A 27,507-nucleotide genomic window follows, 5' to 3' on the forward strand; every position below is an offset into this window, starting at 1 on the left:
CGGAAGAATTGAGTTTACGGCGCGCGGTTGAGGGAGCAATTTCTGGATAAGCCACCGTGTTCGCCGACTTACGCTGCGACGGACGTGACGCAGCGCCTAATTGCGCGTTAATTAGGGCAAATTAAAAACAGGAGAACACCGGAGTGAGAGAGAGAGAGAGAGAGAGAGAGCGGGAAAAGGGGTGACGCGAGGTTGGCGAATCTCTGTGCAGCATCGCCGCGTACTCTTTTTCTCGTTCCCCTCCCTCTCTTTTTTTTTTTTCGCGACGATATCGATCATATAGAATTCTCGCGTACTTTTCCCCTCTCCTACCCTCAGAATGGTTTTATTTAATTACGAAAGAATGCCGCCGCGCCGCGACAGCATGCAAATGCGGCGGATAGTTTCGCCCTTCATTCGCGGAATTATGAAACACTGCGAAACTCTCCATTTGTCGCGTCGAATTTTCCCGTAGAGTCATTGTCTGCAACTTTCTGCGTTACGCGGGGACTTCTAAATTCACCTCTCTGTGTGTCGCGGATTTTTAGCGAGAATGGCGGCAAAACAAACTCGATTGCGCGCCGTCATTTCCGACACGCCTGCGATTTTTTCGCGTTATCAGCGCAACGAAGATTTAAGTTAAACAGAAGGACGGCCGAAGTTATGCACGGGTTAGTTCTATTTAGAATCGAGAGAGAACGTAGAAAAAACGCGCGTTGAAAAAAAAAATTAACGCATAAATCTTAAGCGAATAGAAAAAAAACCTCCCTCAAGCTACATAAAATAAAGCGGGAACAAAACCTCCGTGTGCAGCGTGCGCTACAAAAATGGCTAACTCGTGTATACCGCGATAGTGCAGCGTATAATATTGTCCCTTTGTGTCCATCCAAGCAACCCTTGGGCGCAACTGCCGTTTTGCAAATAAATCAGAATCTACAGAATCTAGCTGCGTTTATGACAAACGGGAAACCAACGATTTCCCTACGTGCACCTACATCACACGGTACTCTTACTCCCGAAAGTACGTGCTACGTTGATCCGCGTTACGATTACATCGCCGTGAGACACGCACATTCATGTGTTAACTTCACATTAAATATTATAAAAGATAAAAAAAAGCTATTATATAGCAGGAACATTACGGACAAATTACTAGAAGTTTATGGGGGGGGTTTGCTCTCTTTTTTGATATCGGGGAAAAAAGTAAAAAAAAAAAAGAAAACAAACGAACTTTTAAATTAGAAATTCGCTTAATTATTAATCTAATTATTTGAAAAATACCAGCTACGTGTTTTTAGGTACATATTTATCCTAGACAGCTGTGTAATAAACTTCTTTATTACGTATACTTGCGCGTATATAAAATGTGCGTCATAGTAAAATACGTTTAATAGCGGCAAAACTATAAAACGTGTTATATTATTAAAACTGGCAAGAACGCTTTTCATAACTATATAAAACGGCGCTATATAAAAGCAGATGAAAAGTATGGCTGGGATAAAAAACAGATTGTAATTCAGTCTCGTAGAACTTTTGTGAATGACAAAGGTTTTCCGGCTATAAAGATCCGACCTAGAGGGAGATTTTCTCTCGTTACAAGACCTACCTATTTTAACATTTAATGCAAATGTAGCTTGGCAAAAATACGTATCAGACTGCAGCGCAACTTTCGTTCGCCGTATAAAATTCGCCAGATGACTTTCACCCGTGAGGAAAAAGTCAAATCTGGAAAGAAAGTTTTTGTCAAAATGGACTGTTAAAATATTTAATGCAAATGCTCAATTAAAATTCCATCTGGAACGAACAAATTTTCTGTGTGTGTGTGTGTGTGTGTAGGGAAATTCATTAGATAACTTGTACGCGTATTATAAAAGATTCAGTTTCGAAAAATGCGTAGTTTAAAGTAGGCCATTCTGACATCTGATGTAAAAGCTCTATTAAAATTTCAATCTGTCCGAAATAATTTTTTTCCCCACGCGATGAAAAAATCGATCAGCTTAGTTTTGATCAGCGAGATGCTGGACGCGACGTGAAGCTCCCTAATTAATCTTTATCATCATAATCTTTATTATCATAGAAAATCAACGTGGCAAAAAAAAAAAAAAATTTGGAAATTGCGAAAAAACCCTTGACTCGTCTACGTCAAACGTCCTGTTGTTTAATTTAGATTGACCGAACTGAAAAATGTCGGTCCCATATGCAGCTGAAAAGCTTTTTCCACGCAATGATAAAATTTCCAAGTAATTACTTCTTGTTAGAAGAAATCGCCGAATGTGGAGAGGGATGAAGTAAAATTGACGTCGCAGGCGGCGTGAGCGGCGGCGTTGATGTACGCGCGCATGAGGGAAAGCTCGCCAGACAAATTTTGCCATAAAAATTTCGAAATACATTTCTGCCGAGAGCTCAAATCATTCCGTCGTATAGTCATGGTTTTCTGAGGTGAATTTGCGATTCGCATTACACGGGTCATAAATCACAACGGTGCTGGCGCGGACGGAAGGTAGCGGCGCTAACATTCGAAACGCGGGGTGCATTCGCGGCGTTCGTTCCGGCATCCGCAGCAGCCTCCGCGCCCGGCCCGTAGTTTCCGACCGGAGTAATACATCGCAATTTTAATCTCTTGGGTGCAATACGGGCGCGCGATATTGACGAATAAATACCGGAATAAACGGTGGCTCGCGCCCAACGCTCGATTAAGGGACGAAATTGGAAAATTCGGCCTGCGGCCGCCTCGTGAAGAAAATCACGGGATACTGTTTCGCCGCACGCGATTGGTTTACCAGGATTTTTTTAAAATTTATATTGCACGCTATCATTTTATTTCCCTATTCGCATTTATAACGTATATATACGCGTCCCGGATATTGCGCTTTCTTTAAGCATCACATGAACCGACAGCTGTTTCAATATCGAAGTATCAATATTAATTTAATGCACAGTCGGTGATGTTAATGATTATTTCCTATTATATGTTTGTTTGATTTGGTGTCAAATGCAATTCTAAATGCTGAATTAGATTCAAATGGTCTGCCAGACATTAAAGGTAAAGTCAATTAGCAACATTTTTATTAGAAAATATCTTTAAATTGACTTTACAGTATTCTAAAAATTCTTATATAGTTAAAGTACCTATAAAAATGAAGATAGCAAAAGACAATTTCGTGTCAATAATAGATTTAAAAAAAATTTTTTAATGTTCAATTTTTTTTTGTTATTATTAAAATAAAATTGCCTTTTGTTCTTTTCATTTTTGTGCCAATTTAATTTGTATAAAAAATTTTTCAATTTTGTAGAGCCGATTCAAAGATATTTTATAAAAGAATATTTTAAAATTTTGCTCTAATTATTTTACGGGCTTTTAATCTTGATAATGTTGTGCTAAAAATCATTTTTGTTTTTTGTATAAACTTGATCAATCTCTCCTATATTTCTATGCGTACTTTAATTTTATAAAAGGCTTTTACAATTCTATAAAGTTAAAAGATTAGTTAAAGACAAGGAATGTCGGGGCCTATTTTTGAGAATCTTTTTAAATTCTTTCTTCTATATTTCAACACATCTACTTATATGTACATTATAAAGATTTATAATGTTTTGGCTAAATGTAAAGATTTATAAGTATGGCTAAATGTTTAGCCTAGTTTTTATGTTACGTAAATCTAAAACAAATTTTTCAAGTTGGCTGATACGATTTCTCAGAAACTACTGAAGCTATTGATTTCAACTTTAGCATACATACATGTAAAATGCATGTCTATTTATCACCTAAACTAGAATTATTGCGATATCTACAAATTAAATATTTTTTCATACATGTTTATTAAAAAAAAAAATTGATATTTGTTTTTTAAAAGCGCGCCATTTTAATAACTGCAATATTTTTTATTAATCCTTTGGCTATATCAGAATTTATAGATATTTACTAAATACACAAATAGATGTGTAAAAGCATAGAAAAATATGTATAGCAGTTTAAAAAAAAAATTACAAAATAGGTAAAAACTTTTTCGCGCTCTAAACTTGAATATTCTCTTTAGAGCTGTAGCTATATTTTGCACTAGAGAAAGTTCTCTCTTCTCCTTTTGATCCTGTGATCGTATTAGAGAGAACGGAGACTTTCGATGCTCCCGGAAGTCGTCGAGCTAATTCGATAGCCTACTGTTGTTGCGAGCGATCTCGATAAATCGTGGACGGACTTGAGTTTACGAAAACGTTTCGAGGTGAATTTATCCGGCCGTTGCTGGTGACAGTATCGATTGCAAAACTTCGGAAACTACTTAAAACTTTGTCCGCTATTTTTCCTTCTCCTACAAACTCTTCTCCCCCCCTCCTCCCTATCCCTTCCTCCTAGCATTCGCTCAATTCAACTCATTTACAGTTACGAGGGCTGTTCCTAACCCAATAGATATCTATTGAAGCAACTTGCATTACACGCCCGAAACTCGAAACTTCATCTCTGGCGTTCTTACATGATGTTATTTTTTGCTGGTTTGAGTATTTCGCTATTACTCCTATATACGTGCTTTTTTCGACGATTCGAAAACTATGTTCTGGATTTAGGATTAAGGTCAACTTGTATGGAGTCTGTTCGGTGAAATTATTGAAAAAGAGATACAGGGTATGAAGGATTTTACGATTCGCAGCACTTTGCCTGGAAATTGGAAATAAGAGACCGATCGATTCGATATGATATCAATCACCCGACCTTATATCCTTAGAGAAACATAATTATATTGAAAAAGTATCCAATGTAAAATTGATAAAATCAACATCTTTTAAATGCAATATTTTACTGTTAAAAACAAGGAAAAGAAGACATTTTGCTTTTCTTTTTCATAATTTTTACATAATTAACCGTTATGTTATAGATACGTTGAATTTCTATTTTAAGATTTATTAAATTTCGTATTTATACAATTTCGTATTTATGACAATATTTAAATATTTTTCAATACAATATAATGCAATATATCTACAATATAAGTATTTTTCACTTTAAATTTCTATCACGATGTAGCGTAACTTGTTTTAATAATTTTTATACAAAAGATGTTTATATATACATATATAATAAAAAGCAATAATAAAAAATATAATTTACCAAGTTTATCATACATGTACAATATAGCGTAATATAGCACATTTATCATTTTGATACTAAGAAAATTTCACTAGTTTTCTAGCTTTGTTCTCTTTTCATGCCAAATGATCTTATTCTCTCCTCTGTCGTTCTAATCTTACATAGAGAAAAAAAAAAACTTAGTTACCCTATCCTAAGATCCTAGATTTCGAACTTGGATATTCCAAGATCTCAAAAACCGGGAATCTCTTTCAGGAAAGTCCAAGGAACTTCAGATCTACATGTAAAATGCAAAAATTCCGGAGTCCTTGATACCCATCTTAGACATTATACCGAGTATATCCGAGAGGGCAACGCTCAGCATATCGGGCGGAAACTCGATTCCACGCGAACGGTCTCGAGTTACCCAATTACGCGGACGGATTGTTGACTCCTTTCCACTCGTTCTACGATCTGGCGGCCATTAAGCTCGCGGGACGAGCGGCACGAGAGCGCTCGCTTGCGAGAACGACGGCGACGGCTTTCGGGATGTTGTTGCCGATCGCATCCTGATGGAATTGCACACGTCGCCAATTCTGGGGATGCAGGTGCAGTCGCACACGTACTCGGGGGCCGAACTATTTGGCAAACATGGATTCTATGGGTTGAATGGCAAATTGCGCCGGTGCACGCTACAATGCCTGCGCGGTTGCGTTTTGCGAGGGAAACGCTAGTTTCTTGTCGGGAAACGTGACTTCTCGTCCTTCGAGGAGCGAACCTAGCTAAGGGACCTACTGATGCGTCAACAGACAGGTGTTCCGCTCGCGCGTGACGTATCGAGGAGAATACCGACGAAAATTTTGGCTCTATGTTCTAAGGGAGGAAGGGGGAGGGGGATTTACGATAAGCATACATTTCGCGAACGACATCCCCCCGTTGTAAATGCGATATAATTCCCGTCTTACCAGCCGGAATCCCGCTCGAACATCTTGACATTGCGTACACGTTTCGCTCTCTATTAGTGCTCTCTCTCTCTCTCTCTCTCCCCCTCCCTCTCTCACTCTCTCTATCCTTCCCCGATTGCAGTTCAGGGGCGGATTGCCCCCAGTCCATTTACCGCGCTGCTGTGGTGAACCCTGGGGGATTCGAGATTGTATATGGGGCTTATGGGGTATCCGCACAACAGCGGTTCTGCGTGCACGGCCAGCGAAACGCACCATTCAACGCTTCGGCATCGTCAGCTGGCGCGTATATTTCTCTCGCGTCTTTAACACCTCGCTCGTGCAGGTTTGTTTGCGCCGCGCGTTGCTCGAAATTAATGTGCCGAATATATTACGTACGAATTTGCAGTTGATTTTAACAAAAAGTGGGTCAAGCGTCAATTTCTTTTTTTTTTTTTTACGGTTTCATATGTTTCATATTCAGACGTCTCAGTAATTAAGCCAAAATTCTGTCACAATAAAGTCTTACGGTCATACTAAATTAAAATATATTAATCATAATATTGATAATAAAACGCGTATTATTATTTTGTTACATTTTTAAAATTATTTCCTAAAAGGATGCATTTGTTGCACTCTTTTTAATCGCTTTAGTGTAAAAACATATATTTCAACATTTAATCCTTATAGGTGCACTGACCTGTATATAGACCACTTACTTTGCCGCAGTTTTACTATTGTTGCTTTTACAATTTTGCAATAATCGTACCATTTTATTTTAAATAGTTGTCCTTCAAGTTTTATTAATATTTTTATTTATTATAATAATATTAATAATTATAATAAAGAAATAAAGTTAAAAAGCAGCGCTTTTTCTCATCTTAATTCAGAAATGTGAAAGTTTTAAAGGTCTGATATCAAATTCGCAATCAGTGACCTAAAAAAATATATAAATAATAAGATTGTGGCAAAAAATTCATTTATCAAAATTTTTTTATTGATACGGCAGTTATCTTGATTCGGTCATATTGAATTTTTCAAATCTGACTTCAGCGACCAGAAAAACCAGAAAAACATATTTTTATAAAAATCCCCCTGAGCCGTCTGACCGTGTCCCTAAAAGGATTAAATGGCATTATTTTAGAAAGCCGTATAAAAAAATATTTGCGGTGTTTTTTTTTTTTAACGATAATCGTATTTCTCTGAAAATCCCGAGGATACTCGCGATTGTGTGCACTTGCACGCTGTAAAGGATAAGCGGATGGTCGCAATCACGAAGCAAATTGTCCTCCTCTCGCACGGCCACCGATCGTTCCCGATTTCACCCTCCAGTGAGGTGGCGAGAATTTTTCGCTGTAGAAAGGGTTGTGGAAGTCTACGGGCTGTCGAGCGACAGACAGACAGACAGCGAAGGGCTGGCAGCGGCGCTCGAGAGGGAGCAACCGTTGATGGCCACCTCCTTTTTGTCGTAGCGGAAAAACGCCGCCGTTAAACTTTTTCCGATGCGCCAGAGCACGAGTAAAATATCGAGTAAATGCGCCCGCTGTAGCGAGCGCCCATTAATTCGACGGAGACGCGAGAGAAGTGCTGGGGAAAAGCTTAAACCCGCGGACCCTTCCCTCCACCCCTAGAAAGTTCGCGTACATATTTACTGGCATCGGCGCGTCTTTATCCCCAGGTTGAGAAAGCTGAGTTTTCATTTGCCTCGTGATTGCAAAGGCGGAAAATAAAAGCAGACTGGCGCAACGAAAACTGCAGGTTTCCTCCGGTCGGTTGGCGCAAGGATTTTATTATTTCTTAGCTTTCTCCCTCGCGGAGATGTTAATTTCTGGATGATTATTTCGCCTCATAATTTTTGCCCGAAGTATTGTGGGTGTGTTACTCCAGAAAGTAGAGGACGTTCAGCGTGTTAAAAGTTGGAAACGTCGAAACGCTTCCGATCGCGTTACTTTATTCATTTCTTGCCTATTAAGATTGGAAATTACTAAGATTTACGTGAATCGACGATGTCTGTGCAAACGGATACAAAACCGTCAACCTTGAGCAACATGTGTGCCGTCATAACGCACGTCCGTTTGCTTGCTCTTGCTTGATGTCGGAGGATCGGCTGTTACAATTTGGACAGCCAGTTGACATTGATATTGACAGCCAAATGAACATCGAACCGCAATGCATATACATAAGCCGGGAGATGTGTCTCTCTATCGCCACTTCCGCCCGTATCCACTTTATGCGACGGCAAAATTCGGTTGCACCTGAGGGTGCAAGGCAGGGCAAGGGTGCATTGTGCCGTGTGGCGCTCGTGCAAAAATCATTACCCGACATGTATACATTCGGCACGTATTCGTGTCGCATTCAAGGAAAACGAAATGTTGCACATTTACGTCGTTCAGAAAAAGAGAAAAACCACGTTATGCGTCGCCACCATGGCCAATCTGATATTCATTTTGTTTTTTATGCCTGACTCCTGTGACTCATTTCTAAAATAACGTCCACAATTTTACAGAAAATCGCGACAACTGGCAAAAACTTGTAAAAACATGAGTTTATCCGAGCATTTATTTCTGCAATTCTATTTTCTTGTCTGAACTTTAGCCTTTCAATTTGTGCTGTCTTCAAATTTCTGCGTCAATCGTGATTGAATATCAATACTTCAGGAGTTCAGAAATACTTAAGAGATTTACGTCTATTAATGTATTCTCTAAATCGGAATCAGTGTATTATTCAGTGTATTATCCAGTGTATTATTCAGTGACTGATGGATAACCTGATTTTAGTGCTATACTTGTAACTATATCAGTACAACTTTTCAAACATAATGTACTGATTCGAACCAATAGGAGTATCTCATTTTTAATTTGAAAAATAATAAATAGTTAATTAATAATAACAATTCTAAGTATATATATATATATATATATATATATATATATATATATATATATATATATATAGAACACTGAAGAAATCAGTAAAATTTCGCTGATTCAGATTTAGAGAATAAATTCAATTTTGATTTACTTTATTCTTAACCTTTTCTAATTTTTAAAGCTAAGAAAAAGATGAAAAGTATGTTAGATCAAAGTTTCGTAATTTAATTTACATTGGTGAAAATGGATACATAAGTTCATTTGCAACATATACAACTTTGTAACGTTTAGTGAACAATATATGCGACATCATGCTGTACAAATTATTGAATCTAGTCTACTTTACACGATATATTTATAGGATTTAATTTGCTCACAATCAATCTAATTTGTTACATTCAATTTCCATTAGCCTGTGCTTAGTTTGTTTTATCCGTCTTTGTATCGGCTACCTCGCATAGCCAACGTTTTCGCGTTGGAAATTAGCCTCCATATTGTGCCGTGGTGTCTATTGGCAATCGATCGAGTGTTCAGCCAACCACCATGAATATGCACGAGAGAGTACTTCTAGAAAACGTTCCCTGCGAGCGCTCCCGTGTGTCGAATGCGCACCATCGGCTGTTTGATCACCGAGTTCCGAGACACAATGGAAATTTGCAATTTACTTCGTTGGGTTCCAAGTCGAAAATCGTTGAAAAATATGCGCGAGTATAACGCCATATGAAATGCCATACGTTCGAACGGAGGATGTGATCACAGTAGCGTAACTGTACTCTTAAAAGAATTTTGAACTCTTTTCGAAGATTTAAACCTCAGGCTTTATTCATGATGTATAAATTAAGAACCTTTTAATTTAAAGATTAACTGAATTGTAGATGTATTATAAAACTGCAAATAATAATCTGGTAACTCGTTATACCGAAAACATACGAGAAAAAAAGAGGATAAATTATTGCTCGTAAAAGAAGTTAAATGTCATATGTTTAAACACACGTAAACATACGTATATTACGAAGAATATTATATGACCCATATTTTTCATACATTATGTTTTAAAACTTTTATTGTAATTTCAATTTAATACTTTCACGATATTTTCCAAATAGGCAACACTTTTACAATAAATCGTTTTTGTTCGAACTTTCGACAAAAAAAAAATGTAATCCCCGATATGAAAAATGATTCTGAAATTTCGATATTCACCATTGGAATGATATTTCAATATATGCCACATGATACTTTGTAATCGGTGGCTCTTTGTAGCTTTGCTACCTCAAATTGCAGGCCGGATTGCGCGAGTTGTTATTCCCATGGTTTTTTTCATTAAAAAAAAAAAAAATAATGTGCGTGCGCCGCGTAATAACGGTCGATTTATGCCTTCGTTCGTTAGTAGCGGCGGCAGTGTGGTGACGATTCATTCGGAGTTTAACGCACAAAAGCCCGGGTGTACCCATTAGTGAGATACTTCGGAATTCAGTTGAATGCGAAAGCCGCGTTTAATGGCCGGGAATGCGAAACTATCGATAAAGTTTCCCGTTACCGACCACGACGAAAAGTCAAAGAGGTCGTCCGCGGTCTTGTAATTCGACTTTTGTGCTGCTGCAATGAAGGAAGCAAACGACATAATCGTATTATATCAACATTTAGATAATCTTCCATAAATTCTAACGTTACACGATAACGGCATTAGGTAACGGCACTAAAACAAACTGCCACTTTATCATATCTCAAAAATATTGGGGAGCTTACCAAATGTGTGCGTATTATTTCAGTTGTTTTTTTATTATATTTCCTTCTTGATATTTTGAGATGTATAAACTGACGCGAATAAACGCTCGAAATTATAGCTTGAGGTTTCAAATAGCTATTACTACAATATGTTTAATACCTTTCACAAATAACGCATTAATTTATTATAACCATTTTAGCAACCTTTATGTTGTAACCGATCGCCTAAATCGTATTTTAAATGTCCTAAATTATATTGACGTTTAATACTTATTTTATTAATAATTTATTTTTAAAAAGGATAAAATATTTAATAATTAACAAATAACAATAATGAAAAGGTGATAGGTCAAAATACAATAAAACTAGCTTGATTTTATTTTTTGCAGTTAACTTTTTTTATTCCTATCAATTATTTATTTTACTATTATCAGTTATTAATTATACGTTAATGTCATTTATTGTAACAAAATTCCTGTGGTAATACAATAGAAACCTTGATAAATTTTGATAAAAACATTTATTTAATCTTTATAATTGCAATTATAAAGATATGTAATCTTTATAATCTTTATAATTGTAATATGTACATTGTAATTGCATACATACACGCTTAATATAAAATAGTTTATAATAAATTAGCTTTTACGAAAATATAAAATTGCATAATTATTATAAGCTATATAATTTGATCAAAAATTAACATTAGTTCTACCTGATTTTCTAAAGTATTTTCAATACGCACAAAACAAAATATAAATTGTTAAATGTTTATCTATATTTTCTAATTTCTCATTTATTTCGTATTAAAAATATTAAAAATATTAAAAACGTTAAATTTAATATTGATGATTAGTACGCATTCAACATTTTCTTCTAATTGTAAAAAGGAAGAAGATAATTGCTTATTCACAGTTTGACGAACTGCAGGCATAATTATTTTAATAAATTAAAAAAAATTTTTTTAATTATAATTTTTTAATTATAATTTTATTTGCGTAGAAAAAATGCTGTAATTTATTTTAAAATTAATATTTTAATTACTCTTCCATTTTTTAATTAATTATTCCTACAACACTAAAACATGTTTGCCTTTAAGTTTTCAAATGTATTAATTAATTCAAATCAAAGTTTGTATATTAAAATTTTCCGTATTCATGTTAATTAATAAATGTGAAAATATAAATAATTGATACATCGTCATCGATTGTGTGTCAAGTTATGTTTTTTCGTGTCACATTGATAGGTCTTTTTGCAACAAACTTCGAATATTGTCGCATTGCGCATATAATAAATCATTGCACGGTCTTAAATCCAGAGCCGCGCTGCCCCAACAAGAAGTTACATCATCTCGCAGTCGACTGGCCACTTCGCAATTACGATTTTAATTATGAACACGCGTTACCGAGGGGTTTGACGGAGCAGTTGTTATCCGCGCGACGCACTCTTGATTCACGAAATTAAGTGAAAATATTTATGAGCAATTTACACACGGCCGATATTACGCGCTGCATGTTTCACACGGTAACGCGCGTAACATCGTCGTCTCACGGTGCTTCGCCGACCACGGACTTTGTCGCAAATTAAATGCGGTCGCCGTCGGGCTTATCCTCGCTTAGAAATTTACTCTGAATTATTGACGAACTGCCGCTTTTGGCTTTTGATGAAAGGAGCATCAACTCCTTTATTCCCCACGTAACGTCGACTGTAATGAATCTAGCAATAATCAACTTATCAGATGAAAAAGCATGCCTTGTGACATTCAATCAAATTTTCCATCATCTATTAGTACGAATCGTACTCGAAAAGATTCGAAGATATTCATTTTAATTCAGAGAAACATTATTTTTAATACTTTAATATATCAACCTCTGATATTACGTGCGATCCTTTCGCTAATTATTATATTGTACGTCTTTATCTTTATTATACTATAATTTAAATTAGTGCTGTCCAAGATTTGTCATTTTGAGCTGGAAATTGAAATGTATTAGCATTTATGCATATTGTTAGTCCTACTTTTCAGACCACACAAAGCTCGATCTCAAGAATAAAATTGAGATTGTTAAGAATTTTTAATATGTGTCATTTATAATCTTTAATAGATAATGCTGGGAATTAAATTAGGTATAATTAATACTATTAATTATATCTATATTCTTTTGTTGAATTATAATTATTATATATTTTACTACATATTATTACATACTCGTGTATTTTTTATAAATATGTATATTAAGAACAATATAATACCTTATAATAATAATAATATTATAAAGTTTTAAGTGATAAATGATATACGTCAAAAACTTTTAACAATCTCAGACTAGTCTCGTTTTTGAGAACAAATGTCGCGTTACAGGAAAACAGCTATGAAATTAAAAGCAGAAACGGTAATAAACGTGAATACGGATATATTTTAATTTCCAGTCCAAAACTACAAATTTGGACTGGTTCAAACTATAAAAAATTTAAATGGTCCCTAAAATGGGCAATAGAAGGAAAATAAAAAGAAAAAAAAGCCGAATATTTATAGATTAAGCAATAACAGATTTTTAGTGAAATGCTTCAGTGAAAACGACGGTTGTGGTCAGACGCGGCTGACCTCACCTCGCTTCTACTACTAGCGCTGCGCTATAAAGGGGCGTACCGCACACTCGCATTAGAATAAACCATATCTATCTGCAGTATGATGCACATCAAACGTGCAATAAATGCGGAACGTGTGGTAGTACTACGGCACCATCGTATCCCTTTTAACCCTCGGGGGGCGAGCCGCGAGCACCACACGTGCGCTTCGACAAAGGAGTGGTTTTGCGCTCTGTCACATATACGATTTTGAAATAATACCAAGACGCAGATAAGTCTTACATTTCGAAGTAAGTTTTACGCAAGACAATATGTAGCTGCACTATTATTTGTACAATGTCGCGCTACATCCCTTTGCGCGCAGACTTGTGTTAACTGCCAGTTAAAAAATTAAGTAATTTTAATTCTTAAAGCTCGTATATACGTGTTTGCATTTTTATGGCATCTTCAGCTTATTTAACCTTTATTTCGTACTTTTGCATGCAAAATACATACTTTCAACCGAGGCATAAAAACGACAGATCGTAAAAAAGTTGCCTGATAAGAATTCTTTTCTTTTGTATACTGCCTATCTAGAAGATATAATCTTCGTAATAACGTAAATAGAGAGAGATGCCTGAGATTCTTAGCGAAACTTATTAAGTCGCGAAAAATTGTGTTATAAACAAAAGAATTTCCCCAAAAAAGCAGAAGAGGTAAAACTTCATAAGGTGGCAGTAAGCTCGTAAGTTACACTGAGAGAAAAGTGTCTAGTATTTGCAACTATAATTGCATAGTAAAATAATCATAGTTGCAAATATCATTTTTATATAGTTATTATTGCTATAATGTTAGTGTAAATAACCATATATGTATAGTTGTGCCAAACAGGGTAAAAATTTTACTATAAACTAAAAAGTTTACTATAATTTATAATAATTTCTACCATACATATTCTACCATACAAATATTCTACATGAATCACAATTATGGCACGTTTAACCATACATATGGTTGTATAAACGAATGCTATAGCTACTTTAACAATAATATAGTGTTAAGTTAACTATAATTTATATTTATATTATAATTTAACTAAAAGTAAAAATATTGTTACGGCCAAAAATAACTATAAATTATGGTTAATGCAACTATTTTTTTCTCTCAGTGTAATAGGTAACTGCGACAAAAGTTATTATAAACGACGGGATCGTTTACTCTCGAGAAATCATTGAGATTCTGCTATCACTTGCTTTGTTTTGCTGTTGCTCAAATACGTGCGCATCTAGGATCCGCCAACTGGACTAACAAAGTGCGAATAGTTATTACGACTCGGACATCCGTACGCTATGCGCTTATAGTATGTCGAAGCAAATAGCAACAGTCTGTATGAAATTCCGAATGTTTGGTTGAGCTCGCATTAACGTTTCCCGAGGTTCCGAGAAACCACAAGTACTTTCCGAGAACTTCAGATATTAATGCCCTGGATATTCATAGAGTCCGTCGTTATTCAGCCAAATTCAGCGATATACGAATTACATGTATGAAAGATAGAGTTGCACTTTTATGTATTTTGTGTACAATAAATCTTTTAATATAATATTGATAAAGTGATACAATATATACGAAAAGTAAATTGATATAATTTCGTGATTTCATTTAAAATCAAACTAAATTGTTAAAATTGATTAAATATTAAAGACACATGATACGTATAATATTATGTAACAAAACATTAAAATATTTAATCAAAGAAGATTTGGGAGTTTTGTGTGTTGTTAATTTCCGCTTCAAGTCAAATTGAACGAGCGAATGATTTACATTTTCCCATGCCGATTTCGGGATTGAGTGATCAAAATCTAATCAACGCGAGAAGCGTGCCAAGAGAGGCATCCATATGTATCATCTGTCTTAAACTATTTTGCATACGCCCTGGCTATACGTGAGAGAGAGAGAGAGAGAGAGAGAGAGAGAGAGAGAGAGAGAGAGAGAGAGAGAGAGAGAAAATGGGCGCTGGAAGGCGGAGAATCGGAATATCTCTCGTCTGGAAGACGGAGAATATTCTAAAAGGGAAAATGAAAAGTGGCGGACATAAGAATGTGCGCAGAACTGAGGAAACAAAATGTGCCTTTGATGTCGTTCAGCTTGGTCGAACCTTTTTGCATTCCTTTGATACTTCGAAGTCCTCAAAGTCTTCGCAGCAGATAGCACAGACGAAGAAGATGAGCTTTGGTCTCGTCGTCTAAAGAGGCTCGTATTAAAGAGAAGGTACTCGAGAGAACATAATATTGTCCGAATATGCAGATATGTAATATATCTTTCTGATTTTTACTGATTGTATGATATACGCATTAAAAATTTGAAAACAGTAATTCAATATTAATGTAATTTACTGTAAGTAAGAAGATTTAATATACATTCAAAAATATTAAATTGCTCAAAATTATACGATGTCGGTTATTCAGTTTTTAAGTAGATCAGCTCAATTATAGAATGCGGATAGCTGCTATTTAATACCGTCTATCGATTTTAACTAGTACGTAATATGAGCCAACTGAATAAAAATTAATTAAACAATGTATTTTCGGGAATATCAATCCAACGTATCAGATGTAAAAATAAACAAATTTTTACCTTCCAAATTTCTCGGTTTAATCGGGGCGGGAATTGGAAACACTATTGGATCTCATTGAGAGTATTTTATTGTTGCGCCTAGTGAACCGATTCGAAAAAAAAAAAAAAATCAAGGGATTTTGTTCGGTTTGGCGTGCTATTGCGTGAACGCGAATAACGTTCAACGTAATCTGTCTTCGTACGTGCCATTTGCCTTTGACGTTTACCACCGCGAAGGGCGCTGTGCTATTGATGATAGCGGCGGCGTTGTCAGGGTTGATAGCGGGGTTGATAACGCTACGCCCATGGACACACAGTTTCGCGGGCGAGAAATAATGAAATTTGCCGTTGACGAGGCGAATGGTGATTAATGAGCCGCACACAGGTGCGAATGTCGTGTCGCTCGTGTGACTGAGGCTGCGCACATGTGCAATGGGCGCGTTGCGCTGGAAAAGTTCGACGACCGAATGACTAACAAGAACCCCGGAGGGAAAAAGATTGATCGAAATACAATCGTATGTACGAAGGCAAAAAGCTACGTACGAACTTCCGTAGTTTCGCGGTTTTTCTTTCGTTCGACTCGATTTTCCTTCAACGAGGAATTAGGTGGAGCTCATTCGCTTGTATTTTTTTTTAATCTTCAACTTTGATTATCTTAGGGACGAAGTGTCGCGTTAAAAGTTGTTCCAGCAAAGTTAAAAAAACAAATAGGTAAGGGCAAAAAAAACGAGTCAATTCGCGAGAGGTCAATCGCATAATGCCAATTGCTCGTAATGTAATGCATTGCGAAAAAAGATGTCACGCAGTTCTAAGGAAACTTTCCGCTCACTTCTGAATATTCAATACGATCGCAAAGTTCGTAATTTGTCAGCGTCTTGCATATTAATGGAATGGAACTTGACAACAAGTACACACTTGGAGTAACGTAATCGGTTTCATTTTATGTTTCAGCTCATACACGGAGACAATGAGGTGGCTTTGGATAATTGTCCTGGTGGCTCTGGCGCTGCCGGCCGCTGTCCCACGAAAAATTCACAGGAGTAAACCCAGTGAGTAAAACGTCTTTCAATAAGTAGTTTTCCCCCACGAGCAGTTATTGTTCTCGGAAGTATTGTTATAAAAAATTATTTAAAAAAATTCATACGAAAATAACTTCCTTTCCACATATGTAAATTATTCTTTTATTCATTATCGATTAGCCGTTGTTGCGCATCCCCAGTGTTCTGAGAAGCGAAGGTTCGTGGGATTTTGCGATAAGCTTTACGAGAATATCAAAGAACGTATCGTGTAACGATCCAGAAAGATATTCGATCAAAACGCTCCTATCGGTTTCTACCGTTATCCTATCACGGACATTCCGGTATGGTAGTTCCCGAAAGCATTGGAAAGCTATTCGAGAATACATCGCGAGCAGGCGGAAAGTCGATTTTGATCGGGACGAGGAGAATCACTTCATCTCGTGATTGAAGAAAACCGCCGTTGCTTGTTTCTCCGAGTAACGGTAAGCCGATAGCTCGAAAGATATTGATGATTGGTCAAAAATACACACGATATTGCCACGCGAAATTGTTTTACGATATATTTGCAACTTTTCCGACAATTTGGACGATAAAAATATTCTATTTTTCTCAAGCGATGATATGTATGAAAACAAATAAAGTATATTTAAATGTCCTTTTTCCAAACAATAACTAAAATGATATCAGTTTTTCTCACAATCTAGACGATAAAAACAAAAACATTCTGCTTCTCTCAAGCAAAGTAAAAACACTGAAATATTTAAATGTGCTTAAAATAGTAATTGAAAAAGATATCAGAAATAGCATCCGTTTGAAAAATTTCCATTTTTCAGTCAAACATTCGAGTAATTTCAAAAATTCGAGCAAATTATGACAAACGTGAATAAACGGGAAGTTAAAAACACATCATGAAACAAACACGAGCTTTCGCAACCTAGTTACATTTGTAGAGGAATCCTGTAGAGGAGAGGCTCGTACTATGGTTCTTGTAGATGTAACGGCTACTCATAATATCTCTTTTATTTATTTAGTAGTCTGTTGTTATACAGTGGCGTTAATATGCCGATAATCTAACTGTAATCTATATGAGGAAAAAGTTATGTATATTACATACATTTGCGTATATTCTGTAGCATATTTTATAGTAACTTTTAAATAACACATATGTTTTCTAACAAATACTGTGTTTAAAAAAACAAGTTAAAAAATCAATTTTTACCGGCGGAGGAGAATACATTACCATCCCTGTTTCTCTACAATCCATCATGTAATATCGTTATATATTTTTTTTTGATATATGTATTTGTCATATCTTTTCACACTAAAGTTTTAATCTAGGATTGAATAACGCATTGACAAATGTAACCGCGTTAGTTTTCTATTTAAAATATTAAGAAAGATATTATACAAAATGTAAATTACGAGAGCCATAATATGTAGATTTTTCTGTACCCTTTTTTCCTTCTTTATTTTCATATTTCTTTATATCCTAATATTCTGCTGAAGCAAAATGCGCTCCGTTGTTCGCGGCAAGATCTGGTCAAGATCTGTTCCTGAAATTTTCCATTTGTTCTCCGCAAAGGGGAAATGAGTAGTCGCAGAGCCACGAGCCGGACTCGGGCCTGCGTCGGCGACAGATGTCGGTTATTGGAAGGAGATATCTCCTTTTTGTTTTCAGCGCCACGACTGTACGGCGACAGAGTCCCTGTCAGTTTAATAAGGACCACTAGCAGCAAGGTACGGCAAAAGATCGTGGACACCCACAATTACTTTCGCACGCAGGTCAAGCCATCTGCCGCCAACATGCTCGTCATGGTAAGAATTTCATTTTTATTCCCCGTCTAATAAGACAAAAATCCCATTTGGTGTAGTTCAATAAACTTCCAGCGTTTTCGCGATATTGATAATTATCATATTTCCATGTTGAAAATTTGATTCCGTATTCGACGAAGGCTATAATTAAAATTAGCGTTGGGTTATACATCGCGTTCATGGTACATTTACTTTGAAAATATGTAATTGTGCAATAATAACAAATAACTTTTAAGTTACACCGCGCTTTTCTGATTACATAACTGTTTTTTTGTGTTTAATGTCCGAGTTTATTCCACACGTATAAATTTATATGGAGTGAGAGAAATCGTTTGTCAGAAATGTATAATAGATCCATGAAGATGTCATTTGTTTGTGAGTTGCTGCAGGAGATAAACGATCTATGAAAGAAAACCTTACGTGGATGTCTTCCGCGACGGTAGATGTACCATACAAATGCAAGCATTCCAGCAAGACACGAAATCGATATATCCTATTTCCATTGATCGACGCCTGTCGGCGTGACTCGAACTTCAAAGTACAATTGGTTTTGCCGAGCGGAAGTAGACTTTACGTGCTTCATCGGGACGTTTACGGGAACTTTCGCCCGCGCGCGCAATCACGATAACCACCTTTCTATAAATTTCATCGGCAGTTCATCACGGTATTTCACAAACTCGACGCTCAACAAACGCTTGCTTTTTGTCCGTCGTTCTCGCGTTACAGCGACCGATAGCCGATACTGGAAGCTTTGATATACTTGTAATTGTGTTGCATGTTATTCGTGACAGTATATTTTTGTTATTCCCCGAACGATGAAACACACTTGAGAATTTCATCAAAGTAATATAAGATATAATTTCGCGTTCTCTCTGCCAATGCGCTAAATGCATTAAATTCTTTATCACGCCTCGAAAAACGAATTTATAATGTTTAACTGACGTATTGAGAAAAAAAGATAGTTGTAGTAACCATAATATCACTATAATTTATAGTCATTTTTGAACTCAATATATTTTATTGTTGTTCAATTCATAAACTATATGTATAATATGTTTAAACTATATCAGAGTTCTCATAATTATAATATTGATTTATATAACTTATGATATGGCAACTAAAATGGAGATTTTATTGTAGTGCGTTGCATTATGAAACAATCACCATAAGTATGGTTATTGTTAATATTATAATATTATACTAATTACTAAAAAATAATATTTCTGATTATAATTATTTTACTATGCAATTGTAGTCGCAAATATCACACATTGTTTTCTTAGTATGATTACGTGAAAAGTCACCTAAATTAAAAAAAAAACGCATAATACAAATGCTAGTCCTGTAGGTATGACCATCTTTTAAGTTGTTGTAAAAAGTTTGTTGTATTAATTAAAAAGTAAAGTTTAAGTAAAATCGAAGCCTAAGAACCAATATTAAACTTCAGTATACGTTGATTTTGAAAAAAAAATTTTACTTTTCTTTTCAAAGATATCTGTAGTCTTTTAAATTCAGAGTTGGAAAGTAGCATTACCGTTACAGTTAAATTTTTATTAAGAAATGGGTAACAACGTTACATTTTTTTGTTTGTAACGTCAATGGTAAATGCAATTACATTTTGTCGGTAAGCTAACAATGTGTAACAATTTAGATAGTTATTTTTATTGTTATTCTGTGCGATTTCTAGCATTGCATAGATTAAGACCGATTGCCAAAAATACGACGTGTTCTTAACGCTTATTTTATAATATTTTATATTATAAATTGAATGTACAGAGAAATGTTTCAAATGTTTGATCAAGTCATCTTCACCTAATAAAAATATTAGTAACACAAACAAAATAATGTGTTAATATAGTCAATAAATAAGAGTGATGCGTGAAAACGGTTTAATCTCGTAATTAACGCTCGGGGTTCGATCCTGACTCTCGCCCTACATATTTTCTGAGACTGTGTCAAAACCTAGAGAGCTAAAGCTCGGATTAATCCCAAAGACGTAAGCTTAATAGAAATCTGTAAAAGTGCAATTAAATTAATTTTACAGTGGTTACGTATAAAAAAGTCAAACTAATTACATTCGAAATGGATGTGAGATTATATGTGCATAATCATATATAAATATAAATCTAAATATTATATAAGTACGGATATTTTTCAATTAATTCAATTAAATACTGGTTCCGTTATTATTCTCAAAGGAGTGGATCAATATTTAATTGAATTAGTTGAGAAATGTTTTCATTTATACAATAAAAACAATTCCATTATAAAGATAGTATAAAATTGTAAAATTCATGATGCAGCATATTGCAGAATTGTTAAATGCAACAGGTATGTAGGTATTTTGTTACGCTAATTTCGTTATAATCAGATTATTATTATTAAATTTAAAATTTCGAGAACCTAGATTTTTGGATATCAACTTCACTGAAATTCTACGATATCTTTGTGCAGAATTCGTGAATAATGGGAGCGAGCAGTTTCGCAGTCTGTTCGAATAATAGTAGGGATTCTTGCTTTGAAATTCTATCGATTTCCCAGGTTCTCATCTTTCGGCGTGCCTCCAACAATGCGTTGTTACTTTTCAAAATGGAATCTTCTTAAACTCTTTGGTTTGCGTATCTCTCTTCTTTTGGAGAAATAGAAATAGCCTTTCGTACTATTGTTTTGATATATTCGATATCAAAACGAATATTGATAAATTATTTTATTTAAGTTTAATTGATTATGATACATTTTATGATTTAATTATTTAATATATTAAAACATCTCTTAACTTAGAATAATTTAATAATTAAAAAATTTATAAGATATAAAATATTGTGGACTCCTTTTTTCTCTTTTTTTCTTTTCCTTTTAACTATCATCAAATGTCTATGTATCATTTAAGAGATAAGTTATTGTACTATTAATTATTAAGTTACTGTTATTAAAGTATTAGAAATGCATTATTATTTCACTGCATATCATGTGTGTTTGGGAAAAATATATAGTAACAAATAAATATAATAAATAAATATAACAACAAACATTTAATGCTTCTAATTAATTTAAGAGATAATAGCAATTAAAATTTATTTTTATAAGAGCTGTCTGTAAACTTAAATTGTATATTGTATTGATAATTCTTTAAAAATTTGAATTCATATAATTTAATAATACATAACACGTTAAAATATAAATTAAACACATATTTATGCCCATTTCCATTAATATAGATTAACATTAATCTCTGTTTATATAATTTATCTTTATCTTCTTCTAATTTTTAAAACTAGAAAAAAAATGAAAATAAACTAAACTGAGATTAAAGTAATCTACATTGGTATTAGCCAATTTATCGTTCGTAAAATACGCATGAATAACATTCGAAGAAATAATAAACGGTACACAAATACACAAAGAAGAAGGCACTCTTCTGGAAACATAACAGAAGTGATACAATAAATACAGCGGTAACGTAATTCAACTTTCGTGCACAATGCGCATTTAATTTGAATTTTTGGCAACTCTACAGTAGATAACATGCCGTTAATTGGACTGATTAAAATTAAGCGGCGAAAGCGCTCGTTATCCGCTCGTTTCGCGATTTTCCGTATTTCTTTGGAAAATTATCAGAATTGCTGAATGTAAATCCTATAGCAATTATCGTTTGCAACACGTGCCTTTCTTCTATTTGGATAATAAAGCATAATAACAAGATATGCGCTGATATTTTAGACATAATGGATAATTAAATACCGATAATAGATTATTTATAATAATTGTAAACAATTTCGATTGTGAATAAAATATAAGTTCCAAATAATATAAATCATTAAAAAGTAAATAAAAATAATTAATTAAAATATATATTAATTAAAAATATACTTAGTTATGGTAAACAATTATTTTACTTAATTATACAATTATAATTACTTTATATACAATATCCAAAAATTTTGAAAATCATTCAGATTATTTTCATGAAACTGTGTACATTTGAAGAACATAAAAATAACTCGAATAGTTTTCGAAATTTTGTGAAAAAACAAAATTTTTCATTTCGACGCTCTATATGTTTGAAAGTAAGCCGTTTCGGATATATTTAGCATACAAGGTTTTCGGCTTATTAGTGTGAGAAATTATCCTTTAAAATCTTTTAGAGTACTTTATGATTACTCTTTATACGTGTACTCACACATACATACATACACACACACACACACACACCACACACACAATGTTTTATCTAATGTAATAAATAACTGTAAATTTATTCTTACAAATATATTTCTATCACTTAATAAATGCTCGGTATTAAGATATTATACGCACTGTGCATACCAAATAGCAGGTTTTATCAGAAATTTACCTTACGAAGCGGTTTACTTGATCAGAAAACTGAATTTTCGAGGTTCGCCGTCGAGTACGGTGCAAGATTTCAATTTCCGCCTGTATCGACGTTATTATCCGATCTATATATAAACATGTATGTTGTACTATATATCACTCACTTTCCGTTGTTTCTCACGGCGATGCAGCGCAGGAGATATTTCAGAAAGAAAGGCGATATCTACCGCGGTTGGTAGTTTAAGCCAAACAAATCGAAATGTAGATTAATTCAATCGTCTTTTCTTATAAAAGAAAAATAAAGCAGATATAAGAATAAAATCTAGATTATGGAAAAAGGAAATTTGAATAAAATGATTCGATTACTAATGCAGTTTTTTTGAAACACCCTACGACAGTAATACGATATACAGTCGGCATTCCTTATCCGCAATTGACATATCTATAACAACATTTCTTTATTTGCGATTACTATTTCAATATATAAATAATCGCGTACATGTACGCGATTGTATTTTTGGTGATCATTGCCGCTGTAATTTTTCTTCGAATATATTCGACACATTGCCATACATTTTCGAATACGTAACCACGCGGATAAGAATGCACATACAAATATTAAAATATTAATTATAATATTAATAATTTTTTTATAATATTAAATTTTCTTTTCGTTGTAATTGACACAAGTTTTCGAGTATTTGAAATTATCTCTCATACCTGATGAAATATCTTTCCGGAAAATCCGGTATATTTGTGGACGCAGCCAGGTGTCTACGTGGCCATGCCATCTCTGGATTTCCTCGCCGCGTTTACTCGTCGTTTCCTTCGCGCCGCCAATCTCAAGCTTGGTTATAAGTTACACGACTTCCCACTTAAATTCTTTTCCCACGGAAACTACCAGCGACGTCACCGTAAAAGCTACTTTCGGCGGGAGTTACGTCGTAGATGCGACTGTTATCTGAGGTTTCCCGGTAAAACTCGAAGCTCGATGCAGCTTCTCGAGAAGAGAATGACCGGCATCGAGAATCTTATCGATTCAGAGTGACGATTGTAGGTAATATGGCAGATAGGGCCAATAAAATAATACATCTTTCATCTCCAACAAATTGTAAATTAACATTGGTGTCGCTATTGCAATTTAATGCAAAATTATGATAAATCAATTTTTTTAATATTTATGATTTTAATATTTCAACGTAAATTTGTAATAAAGAATAATCTTTCGCTTCTTCTAATTTTTCAATGTCCACGAACAATTTTCCATTCTGAGTGTTTTCATTCATAAAATATATTGTGCTTCATTGTAGATATAAATTATGAAAGAGAAAGACAGCAAAAGAGAGCTGACATAATAATGCATAAATTCATAAATATTTATTTATGAAATGTAATGTTAATTTACCGTGATATACTTGCTACGTAGCGAGTAATAATTAAAAATGCAATTTCAAAGCGTGTTATGCGCTACATGATATTGCACCTGGTACTTAGAATTCAGAGTCAACTGTATATAAACAAGAAAGCATAGCCTTACATAAGAAAGTAAGCAGTCGCCACGAGATGCATAAATCAAAGGAGCGCCTCTGATTAAGCAACCCTGCCTCCTAGGAAAGCCTTATCAGACTTTCTTAAGGTTAACGTAGGCGCGTAGAATGCAATATCGGAGCATCGCTACGGATAACTTTTGACCAAGTTTTTTTTACAACCAAGTTACTTACCAAGTCAGTTATTGCAACTGCGAACGCGGTTCATTATAGAAAATTAACGTGCGGTGTAATTTGGTATCGAGCTCGGGAAATAAAGTGAAATGTGAGAAATAGCAAAGGAAAGAAAAAAAAAAAGAGAGGAAGCGCGGCATCTTCCTTCGAGAAACTGCTGAGAAACGTGAAGGAACGCGGGGCGAACATTATGGCTTTGAAAGCCCGACATTTGCATATAACGACCAATTAAGGAGCCACAGAAAAGTCAAGAAACTTTTGCCGCGAGTTTACGTATGCACGCAGACGAAACTTTTTGCACTCGTTGGTTGTATTATACGTATCTAATTAAACATTAAGCTTTCTTGAAATATAACGTGCAGAGCATCCTTTCAATTAGGATTCCTTTGATCGAGGGAGACATCTTCCTTTAATCGAAAAGATTATGCGTATTTTTCCATTTCGTTAACATTCAGCTTTAAATTTACTTTACTTCTCTGAATTCTAAGTTATCTATTTCGTTCTCTAGAGTTTGACATCGACAGAAAAACGTGTGATATTTGTAACTATAATTGCATAGTAAAATAATTATAGTTAATAGTATAATTTTTACAATAATTATTACTATGACATTGGTAATAATAACTATATAGTAATGCTTATAGTGATTGTTTTATAATATGACTTACTATATCAAAATCTCCATTTTGATTATGATAATCATATCATAAGTTGCATAGACCAATATTATGATTTAAAAAATTTCAATATAGTTAAACAAACTATAATTTATATTGTTTTGAACAATTATAAAAATATGGTTGAGTCCAAAACTATAAATTGTAGTGATATTATGAATACTATAAATTGTAGTAATATTGTGGATATTACTGCAACTATTTTTTGTGTATGTATTTGATTTCTTGAAGCTTAGTTTGCAAAAAAAACTAAGTTTTCAACACAATCTAAAAACCATTAACATTTGGGAATATTTCTTTTTCCATTTCAGTCCTTAACATCTGTAGCTTGCAATTTCGCAAAAAAAACCATTCTGCCTGTGGTAAAGCAGCTCCGGTCTGGTAATTTCGAATGTCTTTCTTTGTTTTAGAAATGGCATTCGGGTCTGGCAAAGGCAGCACAAAGGTGGGCAGATCGCTGCCTCGGTTTGGTGCACGACAATGCGACCGGCCTTTACCTGGACGGCTTTGGGCAGAGTGGACAAAACATATTCATCAGTACGGGTCGTACACTCTGGTGAGATATTAAACCTTGTTTACTTCTAGTTAGCGAGTTCGCGTTGCAGTCACACGGTATATTCGTACGGATGTACGCCATGCACGCGCGTACGTAGACCTTATCGAAATACGCGTCTGCCATAGACACACCGTGATTATTTACATATCAAAGATAACCCCTCGAAAAGATAGCCGGGATGATTACTAATCTTTCCCTTGGTGAATTTTACAGTTTTAATTACAAAACGAATTCCGATACGCAGTGCGGGATGATTTCAAAAGAGTCGATCATTTTATGAGAGACAAATCAGAAATTATTTTGCCTTGCGCTTTTGAAAGAGAATACCAATGATAGTAATTAATTCTTCCGTCAACAAAGCCGGAATTAGATTGCGTAGACAAACAGTCCACACGCTGGACCGCAGCGTGGATTCCTATAGCTCAGACAGACCCCCGGGTAGCTTCATCACAAACATTGCCGGACGCGTTACGCGCGGACAATTCGCCGCCGCGCAAATCGAGATTCGCTCGCCGTCGAATCATTCCGCCGGAATGTCCGCAGGAACTTTCCCATCAGAATGTGGTACATGGAGTACAAGGACTTCAAGTACGGGCCCAATACGACGAATGAGATCCTCGAGATCGGCCATTACACGCAGGTGGTGTGGGCGACGACACATCTGGTCGGATGCGGGGTGAGCCATTGCACCGGCGGCACGGGTCCGCTCGGCAAGGATTTCTACATGTACGTTTGCAACTACGCTCCGAGGTAAGTATAATATTGAACAATCGAGGAGCCGCCTCAATAGCGAGCTCTCTACTTAAACGGATTGAGTTCCACCGTCTTGCGTCTCTCATGCAAGAGAACCTTCAGACTGCATCTGTGTATATCGAACGCGTTCCTCGACTGAAAGTGAAAAACGCGTTTCCGAATATGTATTCCGGATACGTTTCTCTTCCTCTCGTCTCGAGAGAGATCTTGAATTTATCTTTCATATAAGTTATATTACTGCTATGTGTATTACGCGGCGTGACGCACCGTCTGTATCTGAATTTTTCATCAAAAAATTGCTTTGAAACACATCGAAGGGCACAGTTGTTTATTTCGCCGTTTTCATTTCTTTTTTTTGCCGTTATATTAAATGCAATAGAAATGTATATAATTGTATGCTGCACAAATACCACCGATTATATCGATAGGGTAGTAACTGCGGTGTAATTATTTTCGTCGGGGGTTGCGCGCTGTTCGCCGTGACTGTTATGATACACGGTTGTTTCTCCAACAGCAATTGCAATTGGGCCACGGACTAGAACTTAGTTCATTAGCATGGAATTGACGCAATAATTTGCTGGAGGGAAATGCGGATTGAAACGGTTAACCATAAACTTGACGAAAGTAGCGTGCGCGGCATCGTCAAAGCGGATCTTGGTTAAATCGACATTCGCTGAATGGAAAAAGGTCAAGGCAGATTGTTAAATCGTTAAAACGAGCAAACAAGGGGAAAGAGAGAGAGAGAGAGAGAGAGAGAGAAGGATTAACGAAAGGAGAGATGAGAGGCTCGATTAGATTTCACAAACACTTCGTTCTTTGCGAAGTGATAAATCACATTTAAACGCAGGGAACTTCGGTTTTCTTTCGTAGACAGATCTA

At 35.2% G+C, this 27,507-nt stretch overlaps 1 protein-coding gene across 5 annotated transcripts in view; it reads left to right on the forward strand.

Moving 5' to 3' along the window:
• The window catches only part of LOC105832672 (cysteine-rich secretory protein 1), a 61,324-nt gene that overhangs the window by 27,168 nt on the left and 6,649 nt on the right, over window positions 1–27,507 (forward strand). For all 5 annotated transcript variants that reach the window (XM_012673825.3, XM_036282469.1, XM_012673822.3 and 2 more), the window contains 4 exons: window positions 16,710–16,807; window positions 18,456–18,592; window positions 25,730–25,875; window positions 26,419–26,625. In XM_012673825.3, the coding sequence (XP_012529279.1) occupies window positions 16,726–16,807; window positions 18,456–18,592; window positions 25,730–25,875; window positions 26,419–26,625 (572 nt within the window). In that variant the 5' untranslated portion in view covers window positions 16,710–16,725. The remainder of the gene's footprint in view (window positions 1–16,709; window positions 16,808–18,455; window positions 18,593–25,729; window positions 25,876–26,418; window positions 26,626–27,507) is intronic.

Source organism: Monomorium pharaonis, chromosome 2, assembly GCF_013373865.1.
Source record: "Monomorium pharaonis isolate MP-MQ-018 chromosome 2, ASM1337386v2, whole genome shotgun sequence".
NCBI lineage: Eukaryota > Metazoa > Arthropoda > Insecta > Hymenoptera > Formicidae > Monomorium > Monomorium pharaonis.